A 21,654-nucleotide genomic window follows, 5' to 3' on the forward strand; every position below is an offset into this window, starting at 1 on the left:
GCTTCGTGATTCTCATACAGCTGTATATAATTACAAGCTTAAAAATGCTACATGCTGTATATGCTATGTGCTCATGCTAATCTATAACGCTAACAATGTATTAGGGTGAGTTCAGCTTTATTTTAACTTTTCAAATAGCATTACAAGCACGTTTATTGATTATTCTAAGACATTTTAAACAAAAAGAAGCTTGTTAACAGTTTATAAACCACCTAAAAGTATTAATACAAGTTACATGATTGTCATACAGCTGTTTATAATTACAAGCTTAAAAATGCTACATGCTGTGTATGCTATGTGCTATGTGTAAATAGACTTAAACTTAATGTGTTTCTCTGCTGAACCAGGCAACGTGTTAAATGATTTATGGCATGAAATTTATGGCAAACCCTGTGGTTTGTGGATGACTCAGTCCACTTCCCCTTCAGTATTATTAGTATTATTATCTATTAATACATAATATACATACATAATACATAATAATGCAATACTTTAATAGCCTCATATTTTTACCTATACTTATTACAAGGACATAAAAGATTGCTAAATGAGGCTTAAATGTGAAAGTCATGTATTTTCACACTTTGTTTTTCTCTTTGATAGGGAAGCAAAGGTGATAAAGGAGATCCAGTAAGTTGTTTATTTTCATTCTCTTTTTGTGCCCTTTTTGTCATGCTTTACATCATGTGTAATAACTAATGTTTTGTGTTCGTCAGGGTCAGAGAGGACTTCCAGGGTACCCAGGTTTGGCTGGAGAAGCTGGTGCCAAAGGAGAGAAGGTGTGGCTAAAATTACAATTAATAACATGTAAGAGTATTATAAATATCCATAAAACTAGATGTACTGTAACTGTCTTCTGTCACTATAGGGAGATTCAGGAGTTGGATTGCCAGGCCCCCCTGGCCTCCCTGGACCTCCTGGGCCCCCCAGATCACGCAGTGTACCGGTACATATTGTTACCCTGTATTACATATGGGATTTAGGTTTATGTGGTTGAGTTTTAGAGCTTGACAGAACAGTTCTGTGTGTTCTGGTTCTAGTACGGAGCAGATGCCTTGGGTTCTGGATTTGACGACCTCGATGCTGACGCTGAGCTCATCCGGGTAAGACCACAGAGACAGAATAAACAGTCTGATAGTACACTTTAGAGCAGGGGTGTCAACTCATTTTAGTTCAGGGGCCACATACAGCCCCATATGATCTGAAGTGGGCCAAACCAGTAAAATAAAACATAATAATATATAAATAATGTCAACTCCAAACTTTTAGTTATGTTTTACAGTGAAAAAAGTAAAATTACAATATGAAAACATTTACATCCCCAAACTAGCCTTCAAAAATTGTGAATAACATGAACCACTATGAAAAAACTGAAATTTTCCTTGAAAAATAAGTGCATTTGTAACAATACTGATTACTTACTGATCACAGTGGATCTACAAATACACAAAACATTTAGTAACAGGCAGAATATTGTTAAAATTGTACTTCTCATAAGACATTTCAGGTTGTTCATATTTGTTCAGGTTATTCACATTTTTTGTGAAAGGATGGTTTATAAATGTAAATATTTTCATGTAATTTTACTTTTTTTCACTAAAACAAAGAGAAGATTTGGAAGTTGTCGTCATTTATAGATTATTGTGATAGTATTTTACTGATCTGACCCACTTGAGATTGAATTGGGCTGAATGTAACCCCTGAAGTAAAGTGATTCTTAGTATCTTAAGTGTAATTTCTGCATTTCACAAATTCATCCCATGGGCCAGATTGGACCCTTTAGCAGGCCGGTTTTGGCCCACAGGCCATATGTTTGACACCCGTGGTTTAAAGAGTTAAAAGAAACTCACACATTCTTTCTTCCAGGGTCCTCCAGGTCCACCTGGGCCTCCAGGACCACCAGGCCCCCCTGGACCCCTCCAGTCATCATCTGACACTGCAGAGGGTCTTTCCTCTGGTTATGCTGGACCACCTGGTGCCGCTGGAAAAGACGGGCCACAAGGCAGACCTGGAATACCAGTAAGTAACTGAAAATGCCAAATGCCCAAACCAAAAAATATTAACCACTTATGCCTACATTTATTTACAGAAGACTATTTGTGTTGTTGCTGTGACACAGATCCTAAATTATGTATCCTACTGATTGTTATTTTGAATATAGCACCTACAATATTGCATCATTGGCATAATTGGCACAATAATAAGCAATTTTTACAATCTGAGCTATATAGATTATTTTATTGATGCTGCTAATGTACGGTTATTCCAGTCAACAATACAAACAAAACAAAAATGAACCACAACTCAGTAGAATGTCATGAAATTAATAACAGTGTTATAGACATGGGCCATTGAAATGATCCATCAACATCAGGGATTATCGGTAACCATAAAACAGCAGCTCATTACAAAAACAGTGGAATATAGATGAGAATTTGCAAGACCTCAGTCTGTTGGGAGACGAGGGATTAAATTAAAAAAAGGTATTAAAGTGCAGTTTGAAAGTTTCTAAATATGTAATTGAAGTTTGATAGATAGATAGATAGATAGATAGATAGATAGATAGATAGATAGATAGATAGATAGATAGATAGATAGATAGATAGATAGATAGATAGATAGATAGATAGATAGATAGATATTTTTTAGTAAGATGGAGGTAAAAGAGTTCATTTCTGCACTTGATTGCACTTCTTCTATTCCAGTTTTTCTTTTGTTTTTTCTATTCCATACTGTCATATTGTTGTTTTGTCCTGTTTGTTTTTTCATTTCTGTTTAATCCAACTACAGTTATCAGAATCAGTATCTGTATCAGTATATGTATCAGTATCAGCATTAGTATCAGTATCAGCATCTGTATCCGTATCAGTATCAGCATCTGTATCCGTATCAGTATCAGCATCTGTATCCATATCAGTATCTATTTCAGTATCAGTATCAGTATCTGTACCAGTATCAGTATCTGTATCTGTGTCTGTATCTGTATCTGTATCTGTATCAGTATCAGTATCAGTATTAGTATCTGTGTCTGTATCAGTATCTGTACCAGTATCAGTATTAGTATCTGTACCAGTATCAGTATCTGTGTCTGTATCAGTATCTGTACCAGTATCAGTATCAGTATCTGTGTCTGTATCAGTATCTGTACCAGTATCAGTATTAGTATCTGTACCAGTATCAGTATCTGTGTCTGTATCAGTATCTGTACCAGTATCTGTACCAGTATCAGTATCTGTATCAGTATCAGTATTAGTATCTGTGTCTGTATCAGTATCTGTACCAGTATCAGTATCTGTATCAGTATCAGTATCAGTATCAGTATCAGTATTAGTATCTGTACCAGTATCAGTATCTGTATCAGTATCTGTACCAGTATCTGTACCAGGATCAGTATCTGTACCAGTATCTGTACAGTATCAGTATCAGTCTCTGTATCAGTATCAGTATCTGTGTCTGTATCTGTATCAGTATCAGTATTAGTATCTGTGGCTGTATCAGTATCTGTATCAGTATCTGTATCAGTATCTGTACAGTATCAGTATCGGTCTCTGTATCTGTGTTGCCCCCTCCCTGGTCCTACCATCTCACCCCCCTCTCCGCTCTGTTTCAGATGTTTGTGGATTGGTTTAGTGGTTCTGAGGCCGATGGTTCAGGTTTGAGCTCAGACTTGACCTCTGACCTTGGCTCGGGCCTCGGCTCTGGGTTCAGTTCTGGCTTCAGTTCTGAATCCACTTATGTCTTGGGTTCTGAGTTTGACTTCGGCTCCTCTTGGGGCTCGGGCGAGGTATATTGTCCCGGTTTGCTGGTTTTTCGACAAATAAGAAAAGGCAGAATTCCAGTCGAACCAGCCCTGAGGCAGCGTTAACTCATGTACTGATAAATATCCCAGTTCAGTCACTGCCTCAGCGCTGACATTAACGACTGTTCTAAGTCTCCGACCATGTTGGTTTTCTATGTGAATGTGTATTTGTGCTTCTTTGGATCTGCCTTTGCTTCCTGACATCCAGTATCACGGCTTACATCTTGACTTTTCAGACTTTTTTCAGGTTTTTTTTTTTCTTTTTCAGTTCATGTCCTGTTACTTCCATGTTTACCTTTTAAGGCAGTGTTTCCCAAACTTGGTCAGTTTCAGACTTCAGCCTCCACAGGAACCAAAGCAACAAAAATACATCATGAATTAACATATCTGCATTTTATTTCCTCTTCTATTGTCAAACAAATGTTGGTTTTAATGCACATTTTCATCTTGTTTTTTAATGTTTTACTTCATTTTTGTCCTCATGTCTTTTCTGCTTTTTTTATGTCATGTGGGTTTTGGGTTTTTTTTGGGGTTTTTTTTACATCTTTTTAGCTGTGTTTTTGTCTTATTTGATGTTGTTTTTTAACATTATTTTCAACTTGCTATGTTTATTCTGCTTTATCTTTGTCTTATTTTGGGTTTTTTTAACATTCTTCTCATCTTGATAGTCTTTTTTATCTTAACTCTTTTTTTTGTTGTTATTTTACTAGGGTTTTTTTTGCATAATTTTCATTTTTTTTTTTTTTTGACATTATTCTTATGTTTTGTCTTTTTTTTTTTTTTTTTTACATCTTTTTCACCTGTGTTTTTGGCTTATTTGGTGTTTTTCAACAATATTTTCGTCGTGTTGGTCTGTTTTTACATTATTTTCAACTTGCTATATTTATTCTGCTTTATTTTTATATCTTATTAGCTCTTTTTTCACCATGTTGTTATGTCTTTTTTACATTATTTTGTGTTCTTACATCTTCTTTAACTTAGTTCTTTGTCTAATTTGACGTCATTTTTTAATATAATTTTCATTGTGTTTGTCTTTTTTTTTTTTACATTTACATTGCTACATCTTTTTCACTTCATCTTTGTATTTTTTTGTCTATTTTAATCAGGCCAGTAAATTAAAACATATTAGTGTTTTACACTTATAGTTGGCCCCCAAAAACATCACCCATTTTGGGTCCTGACTCTGAGTTTGGGAAAGGCAGTCTGAAGGTAAAGCAACTGAACTGAGCATAAACTTTGTGTATAAGTTTATAACCTTTGAGCTGGAGTAAACTTCTTTAATCCAACATGGTCGAGGAGAAGATCTGCCTTTCGTACTGACCTGTTTATTCTTTTTTTAATATATTGCTGCTACTTTACAGCCAATGCAAAGTACCAAGGCATACTGATGTGATCTGGAAGAAAATCAAAGACTGGTTATTGGGATGAGAGGGAGGGGAAAAAAAAAATTAATTAATTAAAAAAAAAAAAAGTTAAATTATCATGGTTCTGCAGTCAATAATTCAGTGTGCCTTGGAATTTAGCATTTTGCTGCAGCATCTAAGGCTTACGCTTAAAGCACAATTAAACATATAAAAATACTTTTAAAGGAATACACTGAATTTTAAACAAAGGCCTGTCAACGTTCTTATAAAGTGATGACACAGAGAACTCCAGCCTGGCCCCTGATGCTGCCTCCACTGCTGTGGACGTGGTTTTCTGGAGCTGAATCTGTCTGTTCTGTGTGAGCATGAAGCACGGAGGTTCCAGGAGAATATGTGGCTGTCATCACTTCGATAAGGAAGCTGACAAACTAGGCATTTGGCAAAATTTGGACATTCTTTTAAGGTGTCTGTTGACTTTGGATGTGACCCTGGTCCCTGGTGGGTCGGCCAAAGGGTCAACACACGGCTAAGCTTACTTTTCTTACACACACAACAAAAATCTAAATCTTACCAAGTATATGTTTCTCATTTCTAGACAAAATATGTCATCACACTTAAAATAAGACATAATCACCTAAAGAGTAACTTTTCAGTGAGATATGAGAACGCATTTTTAGACAATAGATCTGGAAAATCTTATTTCAAGAAATCTTACCAAGATAATTTTCACTTGTTCCATTGGCAGATTTTTTTTCTTAATTCAAGATTTTTTTTTTGCTTAATTCAAGCAAGAAAATCTGCCAATGTAACAAGTGAAAATGATCTTGGTAAGATTTCTTGAAATAAGATTTCCAAGATGTATTGTCTAAAAATAAGCTCTTATATCTCACTGAAAAGTTACTCTTTAGGTGATTACGTCTTATAAGTGTGATGAGATATTAGAAAAATACATTTGGAAAGATTTTGATTTTTGCAGTGCACTGGTGTATAATCTGTGGTGTGATTTTATTTGTCTGGCGTTGTTTTTTTCTAGGGTCCACCAGGAAAAGATGGAGCTCCAGGTCTGCCAGGAGCAACTGGACGGAAGGTATGATTATGGAGACACTGGAAAAAATCTAAATCTTACCAAGTGTATTTTTCTCATTTCTGGTCAAACTATCTCATCACACTTAAAATAAAACATAATCACCTAAAGAGTAACTTTAAGAGAATTTTAAGAGTACTCACAGTACCTAGCATTAGCAATTAGCATTAGCATGTAGCATACATCAGGAGCAGTGAGTGGCCACTGAAGGCACTTGGGGACCAACTCCGGATCTAATGAAGATCCGGAGTTGGTCCATCATCGGGGGCACTGACAGGAGAATTAACTTATGTATACCTGTTTTTAATGTTTGACAAAATGACTCGTTCTAGAAATGACATGACTTTCTCCTTTGATTACACTCACAGGGTGATCAAGGTTTACCTGGGCCACCTGGACCAAAGGTATACTTCACAACATGGAGAAAACGGGATGGTCTTACTGCAGTGAATTATATAAATCTTAACCCATAAAGACCCAGTGCTGCTTTTGTGTCAATTCCCAAGTGAATTTTTGTCTCTATTTAACCTTTGACAAGTGATTTATCTCCATTTATTGTAATATTATCCTTTGTAGTTTACATTATTTCACTATAAATCAAGTATTTTCTTATATTTAATTTGCTGATCATGTAAATGTTCCTAAAAGCTCAGATTAAAGTTGAGGGTTATTATATCAAAAACAGAGAAAAGTGAAGAAAAAATGACTTTTTCTGTAAAATATATCTTTAACTGAACATAAAAGAAGTGTGTCCATCCACTGTCATTGATCCAACTCCATGGGTTTTACTTGTGAATCAATGCTGTAGAAGATAATGGTGTTTCCATGGTAACTATGGAGCCTCTGAATGTCCAAATGAGTCATATCTGATGACCATGAAAATATGAATTACTGTATTTTAGACCATTTATTTACATGTAGTTATTAATTAATGGATCAACAGGTATTAAACATTTTACATCAGTAGATGGTTTTGGTCAGTGGTGGATGTTTGGGTCTTTATGGGTTAAATATGGGAAATGGAGGAAAAAATGTAAAAAAAAAAAAAAAAAAAAAAAAAAATTGGAAAAATATTCACACATATCTCTATATCTGCAGGGTGAATGTGGGTTTGTAGGCACACCAGGTGTTCCAGGTCCTGAAGGGCCCAGTGGTCCACCAGGGAGGAGAGGCCCAGCAGGTCCAACAGGCCCCCCTGGTCCCCCAGGACCTCCAGGATCCCAGTTCTTTGTCGAGGTGATTAAAACAAACAAACAAACAAACAACTGCTGTTAATGAAAACTCATAAACATCAGGGTCTCCTTACTGCATGGATCCACAAAAGTTCAATCTGAGTGTGTTTTTAGGATATGGAAGGATCTGGGAAGAGTTTAATGCTGACCGGAACTGGAGGTAGAGCCCAACAGGTCAGTCTGAGTCTATACATCAGCTTATACAGTTGTGCTCATAAGTTTACATACCCTGACAGAATGCACATGGGATGGTTCTTGGATGTTCCAACATGACAATGACCCAAAACACAAGTCCAAGTCCACCTGTCATTGGCAACAGCAGAAAAAAATGAAGGTGAAGGAGTGTCCATCTCAGTCTCCTGACCTCAGTATCATTGAACCACTTTGGGGAGGTCTGAAACATGCAGTTCATGCAAGAAAACCCAAAATCTCGAAGGAAGTGAAGGTGTTTTGTCAAGAAGAACGGGCAGCTTTACCATCTGAGAAAATAAAGCGCCTCATCCACAACTACCACAAAAGACTTCAAGCTGTCATTGACGTTAAAGGGGCCAATACAGAGGATTAAGAACTAGGGTATGTCAGCTTTTGATCAGGGTCATTTGGATCGTTTCTGTTGTCAGTATGATTAGTGGGCGGCTGTGGCTCAGTTGGTAGAGCAGGTTGTCCAATGACCAAAAGGTTGGTGGTTCTGGTTCTGACTGTCCATATGTCAAAGTGTTCTTGGCAAGATACTGAACCCTAAATTTCTCCTAGTAGAGTCTGACAGTGTCTTTCATGGCCAGTCCATTTATCCATTTAAGAAGAGCAAACAATTTTTTTTATATAATTAATGGCTTCACCCAATCACTAGCCACAAGTGAAAGAAAAGTTTTTATATTATTAGTCATATTCTCTGAAAAATGGCCAAAGAATCACAAATTCTGCTAGGGTATGTAAACGTATGAGCACAACTGTATGTGTAGATTGTTCTTGTATCTACTTCACACACATATTAACTGTTTGTTTTTGTCTTTTTCCCAGGGTCCTCCTGGTCTTCCTGGCCCACAAGGACCAAAGGTAATTTATTCATGAACTGGATTAGACAGTAGTTTATTAGATCGGACCATTGGTTAAGTAATCACTATTCAGAGCTGATAATCTTCATTTTCTGTGAGTTGTGTGTACTTATTTATAAGTGTTCTCCTCTGTAGGGTGAAGATGGACCTATAGGTGCTCCAGGACTGTCTGTCAAGGTTTGTAGATTCTGAAATGACTCATTGTTAATGAAGTAAAGAATGACTCTAAATTTACCTGCTAAAAAGTTGACTATATCTTAGGTTAGTGAGGTGATTAAGTAATACATGATATCTTCTACAACTATTCTTCTCTGGGTATGAAGTGTATGTGCTGTGTGATTGCAGGGTGAACCAGGAGATCCAGGTCCTGAGGGTCTTCAGGGTCCTGCTGGGCTACCAGGTGCACGGGTGAGAAGCACATGTCAACACATTTATACAGTTGCAGAAAAAATTATTAGACCACCCCTTGTTTTCTTCAGTTTCTTGTTCAGTTTAATACCTGTTACAACTAAGGGTACATTTGTTTGGACAAATATAATGAAATCAACAAAAATAGCTCATAGTAGTTTCATTTCAGAGCTGATATCTATCCATTTTCCATGGTTTTCTTGATAATAACCAAAATCACTTCAGTTCTTACATCAATATCTATGGCATTGTACTGACAAAAACAGTGCTTTTAGACATTCCATGTTCTCTTTTCTGTCTGTTTTAGTCACATGATACACACAGGAGTTAGTACTTGATTGCATAACCATTGTTTTTGGTGACTTTTGATGGTCTAATATTTTTTTCCACGACTGTATACACAATATAAACACAAACAGGATTAATTTGGATTTTCCATTTTAATCATGAATAATAGCATGTTCCTCGTTCCAGGCTTCTTTTTTTTTTTTCAATTCTTCATTTCAATTACCCCTTTACATGATGTAGTTTTTAGGTTATTATCATTCATTATTGTTTTCACACTCAAACAGGGAGCCAAAGGAGAAAAAGGCAGTCCAGGACCCAAGGTAGGGTTTCCATCAAATGATATATTTGATAAGTATAACCAACAGTATCTAGTATTATCATCATCATTGTATTTATTGATTATTTTGTGCTTTTACTACTGCTCCATATTTAAAGTTCCTCTTTAGTTCTTCTTTTCCCTCTGAGTTTTAAGCAGACACTTGGTCCATCTAGCTCTGCATATTTTAATTATCTACATGTTCTTAGAATCATAAATATTCTTACTGTGTCCTGCAGGGTGAATGTGGCACTGATGGACTCAGTATCCCAGGACCACCTGGACCACCTGGACCTCCGGGACAAATTGTTAATCTGCCAGATGTACGCTCACACACGGAAAGAGATTTAGTTGACTTAAGTTTTAGATATTTTGTTGGATTAACCTTTAGATGCATAAGTGGGTCAAAAATGACCCAATTAGGTTATTTTACTGCAATATCTTTGTAATGCAAAGTTATTATTTCATATTCAAGGTATTCCTTAAAACATGTTTTTGACATCATGCCATTGGAATTCTTAGCTTATCTTTTATAGGTTTTATGAAATTGCAGTTTTTGTATTACTGCCCCAACCTTCCATAGGTGGGTCAAAATGACCCACATTCATTTTCAGTGGAATTTCATCTGAACCTTTGATTCATTCAACAGCAAAGGATTCACTCACTCATAAAATAGATGCTGATATTGTTCCATTGCTATTATATGCTATATATTATATTTTATATATAATTTGCTTTTCAAATGTCTCAAAATATTTTAAAAACATTTTAAAATTATTAAAAATGTTCAAAAAAATTAAAAAGAAAAAATATTTGAAACATGAAAGCATTCTTTTGTGGACCAAAATATCATACAAATAATTATTTTTAACATCACAAAATAACAAAAGTGGCATAAGAACAGATCGATTTTTACACGGGTAATTTTTGACCTATTTGTGGAAGAGTTTAGGGTCCAGTCACTTGTGCATCTAAGGCAGGGGTGGGCAGTTCATTTTCTTATGGGGCCACAGTAGAAACTTTATCAGGTGTTAAGGGGTGGATCAATGCACCTGCAGCTCTGCTCAATATATATCTCTATAAAAACAGAAAATGAAACGATACCATGATGCAATGAAAGTGTGGAGCACAGAACACAACTATTTACTGAATATTCACAAAAACATTTTCAAAAATGTACAAAACCAGCTCCACATTAACTTTACATGAAAAACAATGAATGCATCCAGCGTCCATATTTCAGTTCCTTTTCTTTTTCTTAACCTCCGACTTCAGTGAGGAAATACTTAGAAGTCTGTGTTTTGGTAAAAATTCTGCATTCTGAATCAGTCTTTTTTTTTTGGCATTAACTGACATCTTCACGGGCTGAAACTAACAGACCAGTCAGTGCATAAACCGTATGCAAAGTACAGAAAGTACGTTCGAAAAAACCCCCATTAATTTAGCAGATTCTTCAAAATAACAGCAGTGCAGTTGTATTGGTTGCATCTATTACAATAACATATATTTGCATTAATTTGTCAATGACCTCATGCATGCCAGACAGGGTCAGCTATCGGGCCGCATGTGGCCCATGGGCAGTACAACGCCCAGGTCTGATCTAAGGGTTAATATACAGTAGTTGAAAGGCACAATTATGTCCTTAGCAGTAGATACAAAACAACACTGTATTCAACAATCAAAAATCTCAGGTACAGAATTAGCACTATCCTTTTCTGATGTTATTTTCTCGCCATTTTTGAGTCACTGAATTTTTGGAGCCTATGGATTTATGAAATACGAGTCCAGTTTGACTCTCTTCTTGTTCTGTCTCCAGCTGCTCCTCAATGTTACTGAAGGAATCTTCAACTTCACCGAGCTCCGAGGACCACCAGGACCCATGGTGCGTTCTAATCAGCTGTCTGTGAAAGTGGTTTATGATCTATTTCCTGTTATTTTTAAGTTTTGTGGAAACAGTCAGCGTGTTTGTTGCAACGCTGCATTTGTGCCATTTTTCAGGCAGATTTTGTGGATATATGCTCCTGAATCCTCTTATCATCACACTCATCTACAGTTTTTACTTCCCTGGCTGCCGTTTTCATTTAATGATGCTGTGTTTGAGCATTTTTCAGGACACATCCTTAACCTTGTGCTTGTGCTTTTGCATGTGTGCATGTGTGTGTTTGCTGTGTGTGTTGTCATCTGCATGGTCCAGGGACCTGAAGGCTTACCTGGCAGAGCTGGATTTCCTGTAAGAGCATTTTACCACGCTATGAAATGTCAACTGGTAGAATTTTATGTATAACTTATATATACTGTGATATATCTGCTATTATTAAGTCACATAACAGTTTTTTTCACTCTTGCTTTTGCTTTCATCAGGCTTAACAGGGTAGGTACTGACAGTTGATGCCACTGATGATGATTTAACCCTTTTAGCACCAAAGTTGCAATATTGTGATAAGCAACATAATTGAATGAAATAGACCATAGCTCCAGATAGAGTTACTAGATCATGTTACCACCTCCAAACAAACAAACAAACAAAAAAACACAAAGAAAACTTCCATGTAAATATGGTCAGTGTTTTTACTAAAAGTTATGCAATCCAATATGGCCGCCGGTCTGTGATGTCACAATATGCTAACTGGATGATTACATTTACACCCATCATAAAGTTTGGGTCATACCCAGTATTTTTCTCATTTACAGTATGACTTTTTAATTGCATTTCATTTCATTTGTTTATTTTGAGCATTTACAGAATACATGCAAATTCAAAATTCCAAAATCATTCATCTACACTCGAAAAGGAGTGGGAAGAAGTAAAACTTATTTAATCCCACCCCCATTCTCATCATCAAATAGCGTAACATAATAACGTTTTCAATCTCTAAACACTTTCAAGTTACAGCTTCATGAAATCTTGATATCAAAATGTAATATTTTTTTGAAAAAAACTCTTAAAGGCACCTAAAGGGTTAATATTAGATTATCATTGTTTATTGTCTTCTGTATCTAGGATAAACAGAAATAAAGCTCAGTGGGTTGTCTGTTAAAGTGTCTTTCTTAGTCCAGTCCCTCTCTTCCTTTCCAGGGCCCCAGGGGACCAAAGGGAGACCTGGGAAGTCCAGGCGTTCAGGGTCCACAAGGGACCAAGGTGGGACCAGAACTGAACAAAATCTGGAACCCCTGGATCAGAGAAGTTTCACTGATGTCTATGTGTATATGTTTGTTTCATCACATTTACAGGGAGAGAAGGGGGAGCCAGGTGTGACCATCGCTGCAGACGGATCCATCTTATCGGCCCCAAGAGGCCCTCAAGGACCAAAGGGCTCCAAGGTACAAGACTAGTGTACTTTAACAGTAAATGTATTTGTATGTATGTAATACTGTATCCACTACAAGGCAGATGTAAAAGCATAGTTGCATAAATCTAAGGTCCTTTAGAGCCATATAAATGTATTGGAGACAGTGTGGATTAGAATTGTTAAGTACTTTTAACTCACTATCAAATACGAAACCGATTATAATCTCATTATTTAATCTCATTATATTCTGTAACATGTGCAATATCTGTTAAAGGTTTACAGTCTTTCATATTTTATCTTTCACTCTATTTATCCCACAATATTTATTATCTTTGCATGTCATTTTCATTACTTAAATTCTGTGTTTTTTTTGTTTTTTTAACAAATATTCTTAGTTGCAGTACTTTTTATTTTTTAATGTAAATAACTGTGCCTTTTATATCATATTTGTTGTTTTGTCTTGTGAATTCTTCCACTCAACTTGAGAGCTCTACCTCAGTTTCGTTGTACTTGGTACGATGACAATAAAGAGATTCTGCTTCTGGTAAAGTATGTTTTTTGTTTCCATTGTGTGCCATAATGCTCTTTTCTGTGCTTTTTGTGTTTACACAGGGTGACCGCGGCTTTCCTGGTCCTCCTGGACTTACTGTGAGTTTAAAACAGAACTTTAATTTGTAAAAACTTTAGATTATTTAACCCATAAAGACCCAAAACTATCTACTGATCAAATGTTTAATACCTGAACCACTATTCCTATCAATACTTGTAAATAAGCAGCATCCATAGTCTTTGTAGTGAACGTGGAAACACCATCCTCATCTGCAACACTGATTCACCAGTAAAACCCATGGAGTTTGAGAAGTGACAGTAGTTTGTAGATGCTTGTTTTCATGTAAAATTAATCATATATTTTGCTAAAAAAGTCATGTTATTTTCAGTTTTGTCTGTTTTGATATAATAACTTTTGAATTTACTGAGTTTTTATGAATGTGTACATGATCAGTGAATATAATAGAATAAATGTAAATAAATATAAATAAATAAATATCATAATAAATGGTGATAAATCACTCGGTAATAAATATAGACGGAAATTTATTTGGACGTTACCACAAAATATAGTTCTGGATCTTTATGGGTTAATATAATAATAATAATAATAATAATAATAATAATAATACAATATTTTAAATCCTCTATCTTATTAAATGACTAATACTGATTATTTTGCATCACTGTGGTGGTTTCAGGGCCCAATAGGACCATCTGGACCAAAAGGAGAATATGGCATCCCTGGTCGTTCTGTGAGTACCGTTTTATTTCTGGTATAAAGAGAAAAATATTCCCTCTGAACACTGAACTATAACTTAGTGGTTTTTATTCTCTAATCAATTAATAAAGCTTCAGTAGGTGACGTTTTTGGTGTCATTAGCTTTGTTTTCAGAGTTTAGAAAATATAACCGATGAATTTGAACTAATAAGAAGCAGTAGAAAATGTGTCATTGACTGCTGTAATGACCAATCAGACTCCATAAAACATGCTTCTGTCATATGTTATGTAAATGGTTATGTTTTCTGGAACTTTTCAGTCTGAACAGTCTTTTTGTTTCTGCAGGGTCGACCTGGATTACCCGGGAGGAAAGGTGACAAAGGAGACTCTGTTGGTCTGCCGGTAAGAGGATACTGTGTCAAACTAAAGCGTAATCAATATATTTAACATATTTATCATTATTGTGTGTTTTATACTCCCTCATATATAAACCAAATGCCTAAAGTATTAGCCTGTCCAGCCATCCAGTTTTCTCAGTGTATTCAGTATTGGGAAAAGAGTCTGGAACTGGTCCATTCGCTGTGAATTATGCCCGATCTATTTTTATACCAGACCAATCACAAGTCTTGGGGGAAGGTGTTTTGCAGTGCGTCATATGCACTGACTTCTTTTTGTCATGAGTCCGAGTCAGTTCCCAGTCCACAAATCTCTTTACAACTGTTGTCAGTTGTTTGATTCAAAAATAAGGTTTGAATTACAGATTACATCCTGTATTCTTAACCCTGTAAAGCCTGAACCATTAAATCATTGACAGAAAATTCTAGTTCTTTGAAACTGGAGCCTTTATTGGTCCTTCTGAACAACCCAAAAAAACATTTTTTCAAATATCAATTTCCATGTATGAGTTTCAATTGTATATCATATTTGTTACATCGGGTTTTAATGCTCAAATATTATTTTTGAACAAACAAAAACATAATATAACACAAACATGTCTAACAAATTGGTAATTCCTTTATAAAATTGTCACAGTTCTTCCTCGTTCGTCATTAATGACAGTCTTGTAGTGTCATTGGAAAGGCCTCTGGTGAATGAATTCCTCCCCCTGGTGTATTATCTGTGTATTGCATGTATCTAATTGTATACATCAGGTTATTCAAGTAAAAAATATTTCACCCAGATCATGTAGAGGGCTTCAAAACTCATGTATCAAATATGATACGTTTGGCGTTATAGGGTTAAGTTTCTCTGACAAAAGTGTCACATCCATCTTATCTGTGATTGGTTTACTCAGTGCCTGTTAGTCCCGCCTTCATATTTGGATTCCAGACGGATTTCTCATTGAGAAAGACGGACGTCTGAACAGGCTACTCAAGTCTGATTTCATGTCTGTTGTTTTTTCTTATGACTGGTGAAGGACAAGAATCTGTGATTGTGTCTGTGTTCGATATTAGTTTTATTTCTTTTTCACAAACACTGATTTGTGTGTTTTTTGGTTTTGGTTTTCCAGGGACCACCAGGTCCTCCAGGTCCCCCCGGACTTCCAGGAAGAATTCTGGGACTGAACGGAGTAAGTCTGAATTTAAAGATTTTTCATTAGAGTCCATTGATTCCATTATATTATGATGATTACAGTGGTGATGTTAATGGTGATGAACAACATAAAGACAGTCGAAGTCCACCTCCTGGTTCTGTCCCATGGGACCTTAATTTGAAAGATAAATGTATTATGGTTGATGACGAGAGATAAGTCACTGTTTGATCCTGTTAAAATTGTTCCATCATTTACACATTTTGTCAGTTTTTTTTTTAATTACATATTTTAATTTGATTTTGTAATGGAGAATTTACATGTTTTACATTAAACATGCACATATAACATTTTACACTGTTTTTCTATATTACTTTTCTTTTCAGAAAAGAAAAAAACTATCTGTACATTTATTTTCCAGTGCCTTCACTTCTTGTTTTCTTATCCTTTTTTTTTTTTTTTTAAACAACAGAACAGTAATAAAATAAATACATACATACATACATACATACATAAAAACATCAGTAACATAGTAGCTAAACATCAGTGGGTGTCACATTTTGTTCCTTTTTCATGTTCATTCATTCTGTCTACGAGGGTTAAAATCTCGAACAGCAAGGTTAAATAGTTTGAGACAAATAAACTAAACTAAAATATGCCAGGGTAAAGATTATTTACTGTTGATAATACAGGATGCAGTATGGTGAAGTTTGTTTCAGGTTTAGGGTGTTTGCTCTTTATCCAAATAAAAATTCCAGACTTTTTCAAAATTGCTATTTTTTTCCCCAGACCTTGACTTTACGTACTTTTATACTTACGTGCCTACTTTTTTAGCTGAGATTTTACCTGTTGTGTGTAGTAGAAAAGTTAATTTTAATAAATTTATGAATGAATGAATGTATAATTCGCAATAAATTATGTTTTCCTGACAGAAATGTTTTCAAAACATATGAAAATCTCAAAAGTGCATGAATATCACACAAACCAGTTTCACTAGAATCATTCCAGTAGTGAAATCGGATCTAGTTTTTTTTAATGTTTTCCTTATGTATTTCTTATCTTACAAGATCATGTGCCTTTGAGCAGACTCTAAAATTCAACTATGACAGAAACTTTTCTCCAGACTTTATTTTTTTATTATTATTATTATTTATTATTGCCTTTCACACAAATTTCCACACTTTCCAAGGTCTGGAAAAGTGTTTCAAAATTCCATACTTTTTACGACTTTCAAGACCTGTGCAAACACCCTGCATGTATCATGTGTAACTACAGATGTGACTACAGATGCAGTCCACTGAGCCATTTCAAACCACAGTAGGTGTTTCTTTATTATTTTTACAACTAAACATTTTATTGACGTGTGAAATTATCTTTTAAATTGACAAACATCATACGTGTAAATGTAGGCACAATTTATACCAGATAAGAAAATTATTTGTCCAAAGTGAGGACTCATGAGGCACAACAAAAGGGGCGGGGCCTCGACTTTCTATTATAATACCATGAAAGATGCTTTGTACTAGGCCTGTAACGGTATACGTGCCGAACCGGCACAGAATGTTGAGAAAAAGAAAAAGGAACAAAAGGCGTCGTTCGATGCGGAACTTTAAGTCCGCGCAAGTTCCACACGGACATATGGAACTAGCGCACAATGACTCGAAATATGAAATAGCTGCTTCCATAAAGTTAAAAAACAACAACAAATATGATGTGAACCTGAAGGGAAGAGACTGCAGACCCTCCACCATCATTACAGTCCTGTTTGGGATCAGTACGGGTTCAGGTGAAAGACAATGAGGAAAGAGACGCTGATAAGACGGATGTTGTTTGGCCCCTAGGAACTACGGTAGTTCTAAAACACTGACACTAGCTCTCTCTCTCTCTTTCTCTCTCTCTCTCACTCTCTGTCACTCTCTCACACACTTTTTTTCTCTCTCTCTCACACACACACACGCTGCATAATAGAGGAATAGAACCCAGGAGTTGGAAGTTGTAAAGGAGTTGAAATGATGTAAAGTTTCACTTTTGTTTCACGGCAGCGTTAGTTATTATGTTAGTTATGGACCGAACCCCCACGTATAACCCTCCCTGCCTCCGACAAAAAAAAAAAAAAAAAAAGAAATCGCACCCTGCACGCGCGCACACACACACACACACACAAGTACACAAAGTGACCTAAACAGTTTATCTGTCCTAAAATAAATAATAATTAGGTTAATTTATTTGTCAAAGTTGCTCTTCAGTTTGTTTAAACAGAATACCAGTTTGCTCTCTTGTTAATGTTGCACTTCATGTGGATTTTTTTTTTTTTTGTTATTTTAATGCAGAATGTGAACTGACAGAAATGTGATTATATTTTTGTTGTTTGTTCAAAACTCCCTTGAAAAGTGCAATACTAATGTTTAAAATACATTTAGTAATATTTTATTTTCTATTTGATTTATAACAGCAGAATTGCATTATTCCTGTTTTTCTATATTCTATTGTCTCCAAAAATTGGTAGAAGAATGTTCAAAAATTCATAAATGCATTAAAGACATTTTGAGGGGTTTTCTTTCTTACCGTACCGAACTGAAAAAAAACGAACCGTGGCTTTGAAAACCGAAAACGTACCGAACCGAAAATTTTGTGTACCGTTACAGGCCTACTTTATACACGTAGTAAACATTTAGACTACCAACAGAATGTCTGTAAAGTTCACTCTGACTCATTCTTAGTTGCAGGTCTTATATTTGTCATATCATTCAGTGTCTTTTCGCTGCTCTTCTCTGAATCTTAAAGACAGTGTTCCCGGTGCGTCCCAGACCGCACTGCAAAAAGGGCCCAGTAAGTCTGAGTCAGACCATCTGATTGGTTCGTTTTGTGTGAAATCGGACCATCAGGTGGCTCTGCTGGTGTGTGGGTTTAACAGCATGGCAGCGCTCTGGTCTCAGCTACAAACAGCAACCCCCCCCCCCCCCCGAGTTCTCTCCCTCCTCATCTCCCTCCTTGTGTACAGAAACATTCCGACCACAGAGAAGCGGTAATAATATTGATTATTTCATTACAACCTATGTTCGGCTGCAAGTAAACATTTAGTCGTCGAAGCTGATGTTATGGAAGCAGCAAAACGATCAACATACAGAACTGAATGACACTGACTTGGTCAGTATTGGGTTTTCTTCTTCTTTTTTTTTTTTTTGATATTCCGTTCATGTTTTCTTTTCTTAAATTTGTCATTTAACACAGGGTGGGGAAGCAAAATTTACAATATTTTGAGGCAGGGATTGAAAGACAGTATATGACCAATTAGTTTATTGAAAGTCATGAGAATTTATTTGCCACAAGAAAATGTACATAATAGAAAATGTTTTTATTCTGTGTGTCCTCCTTCTTTCTCAATAACTGCCTTCACACACTTCCTGAAACTTGCGCAAGTGTTCCTCAAATATTGGGGTGACAACTTCTCCCATTCTTCTTTAATAGTATCTTCCAGACTTTCTCGTAATAGTTTTGCTCATAGTCATTCTCTTCTTTCCATTATAAACAGTCTTTATGGACACTCCAACTAATTTTGAAATCTCCTTTGGTGTGACGAGTGCATTCAGCAAATCACACACTCTTTGACGTTTGCTTTCCTGATTACTCATATGGGCAAAAGTTTCTGAAAAGGTATGGATAATAGTGTTAGGTATGATTATGACATCAATATATGTTTGGTTTCAAAACAACTGACGTAGTGCCTGCTGAGAAAAAACAACTAAATGTTCATTGTAAATTTTGCTTCCCCACCCTGTAGGTCTTATTTATTTTAGTTTATTATAATTTTTTTGTTTATTTGTTTTAGGGCTGCTCGATTATAGAAAAAAAAATAATCACGATTATTTTAGCAATAATTGAAATCACGATTATTAAAAACGATTATTTGTTAACCTTAAAGTTGTTTATTTTTTTCTTGCAAAACAATGTAAGATATACTCTTTAAATATAAATAAAGCTTTTAACCATTAAAACAAAGTATGTTCACTTTTGTACGAAACAAAAAAATCTTTGAATGCAAATAAGTGTACTGTAAATTCAAGTATGTTTCCTTTTGTAAACAAATAGTGCACTGGAATTAAACTGCTCTAGACTTGCCATAGAACTGGAGCAATAAAAAAAAAAACTCACGTAAAGTGCAAATTATAAATTCAAGTATGTTCAGTGTAGTATGAAACATAGTAAATTCAGTGGCGTGCCGTGAGGTTTCAGTTAGGTTAATACGGGAGTTGCAGCGTAAAGAGATTCGGAGACTGAAGATTGCATTGCAGACGAAGTTGTAGACGAGAGTTTTTTTTATGTTTTAGTTCTTAATTCATAAGATTATGATAAAGGTGGCGGTGGTTCAACTTTAGATGGTTACAAAGGTTTGCTGTGTTACCGGTCGGTGCGGACACAACTACGAAACACTTTTTGCACATAATGGGTTTTTGCTCTTCATCAAACCCAAAGTGATTCCATACAATTGAATTTGACTTGCCTTTTTTGTTTACCAAGCACTTCTGCTGTGATTCTCCTGCTATTTTTCCAGACCGCGAGGTACAACTTTCCTCTTGGGGTGGACCTGCCGGCTAGCAGGCAGCTGTAGCTTAGAGGGGGGCGGGGCAGAGCAGCTCATGGTAGCTTGCGTGCGCGTGAATTAAACAACTCAAAATTAATAATCGTTTTTTCTCGATGACATAATTTTTGTAATCGTTGCGTGTAATAATCGAAATCGTAATTGAATTTCGATTAATTGCACAGCCCTAATTTGTTTGTTTTTTCTGTCTTTCTGCCCAGTTTACTCAGTTGTTGTTGTAGTTACTGTTACCGTTATAATTATCGCCATGGTTGTTATTGTTTGTATCGTTAATACTTTCTTGTGAGGGTCTTCGTCAAAGTTGCTCGGATCTCTACTTTTGAACTTTTTGCCGTTTCCAACACATCAACTTCGAAGTCTACTCGTTCACTTTCTGCCTAATATCTCCACCTACTGACAGGTCCCATTGGATATGACATAATCAACATTAATACCACGTTGCTCGTCAGTGTGTTCAGAATGTTCAGTGTGCCTCTCTGGTCTTCTTACATCAGGCGTTAACATGTTCTTTGTGGATGGGATTCGGTCAAATCAACCCTTAAATCCTGTTCAAGCTGATATAAATTGGAGATGCATCAGTCAAGTCATTTATAAAATGATGTTGCTGCTACACGTAATTTATTCACCAAAGGTCCAGTGTTAATGCCGGGTGTTAAACGGAGACTGACTCTGACTCCTGCTCGCCTCGTCTGTCACTGCCCTCCTAATTTTACAGTGAAGAAGAAGAGGTGACATCATTGACGCTTATCAGTTATCACTTCCAGTTCAGTCAGAATACGAGAGTGTACATGTGTTAACCAGTGCCCATGTTCCCTGGTACCTATGTTCCCCAGTACCCATGTTCCCTGGTACCCATATTCCCCAGTGCCTATGTTGCCTATGTTCCCCAGTACCTATGTTCCCAGGTACCCATGTTCCCTAGTGTCTATATTCCCCAGTACCTATGTTCCTTGGTACCTATGTTTCCTATTACCTATGTTCCTTGGTACCTATGTTCCCCAGTACCTATGTTCCTGGGTACCTATGTTTCCCAGTACCTACGTTCCTTGGTACCTATGTTTCCTAGTACCTGTGTTCCTTGGTACCTATATTCTGTGGTACCCATGTTCTACAGTACCTATGTTGCCTATGGCCCCCAGTACCTACGTTCCCAGGTACCCATGTTCCCTAGTACCTATGTTCTCCAGTACCTATGTTCCCTAGTACCTATGTTCCTCGGTACCTATGTTCCCCAGTACCTATGTTCCTTGGTACCTATGTTCCCCAGTACCTATGTTCCTTGGTACCTATGCTTCCTAGTGCCTATGTTCCCTGGTACCTATGTTCCCTGACACTTATATTCCCTGGTACCTATGTTCCCTGGTACCTATGTTACCCAGCTCTTATGTTGCCAGGTACCTATGTTCCCTGGTACCTA

General features: G+C 36.3%; 1 protein-coding gene across 1 annotated transcript in view; it reads left to right on the top strand.

The window, feature by feature from the left end:
• The window catches only part of LOC115436957 (collagen alpha-1(XVIII) chain-like), a 95,436-nt gene that overhangs the window by 27,211 nt on the left and 46,571 nt on the right, over nt 1–21,654 (top strand). The window contains 22 exon segments of the mRNA XM_030159985.1: nt 604–630; nt 717–779; nt 869–946; nt 1,041–1,103; nt 1,867–2,019; nt 6,197–6,250; nt 6,616–6,651; nt 7,346–7,483; nt 7,594–7,653; nt 8,500–8,535; nt 8,670–8,711; nt 8,880–8,942; nt 9,515–9,550; nt 9,786–9,869; nt 11,363–11,428; nt 11,741–11,776; nt 12,623–12,685; nt 12,778–12,867; nt 13,449–13,484; nt 14,087–14,140; nt 14,452–14,508; nt 15,617–15,676. Of these exon segments, the coding sequence (XP_030015845.1) occupies nt 604–630; nt 717–779; nt 869–946; nt 1,041–1,103; nt 1,867–2,019; nt 6,197–6,250; nt 6,616–6,651; nt 7,346–7,483; nt 7,594–7,653; nt 8,500–8,535; nt 8,670–8,711; nt 8,880–8,942; nt 9,515–9,550; nt 9,786–9,869; nt 11,363–11,428; nt 11,741–11,776; nt 12,623–12,685; nt 12,778–12,867; nt 13,449–13,484; nt 14,087–14,140; nt 14,452–14,508; nt 15,617–15,676 (1,395 nt within the window).

Source organism: Sphaeramia orbicularis, chromosome 17, assembly GCF_902148855.1.
Source record: "Sphaeramia orbicularis chromosome 17, fSphaOr1.1, whole genome shotgun sequence".
Classification (NCBI taxonomy): domain Eukaryota; kingdom Metazoa; phylum Chordata; class Actinopteri; order Kurtiformes; family Apogonidae; genus Sphaeramia; species Sphaeramia orbicularis.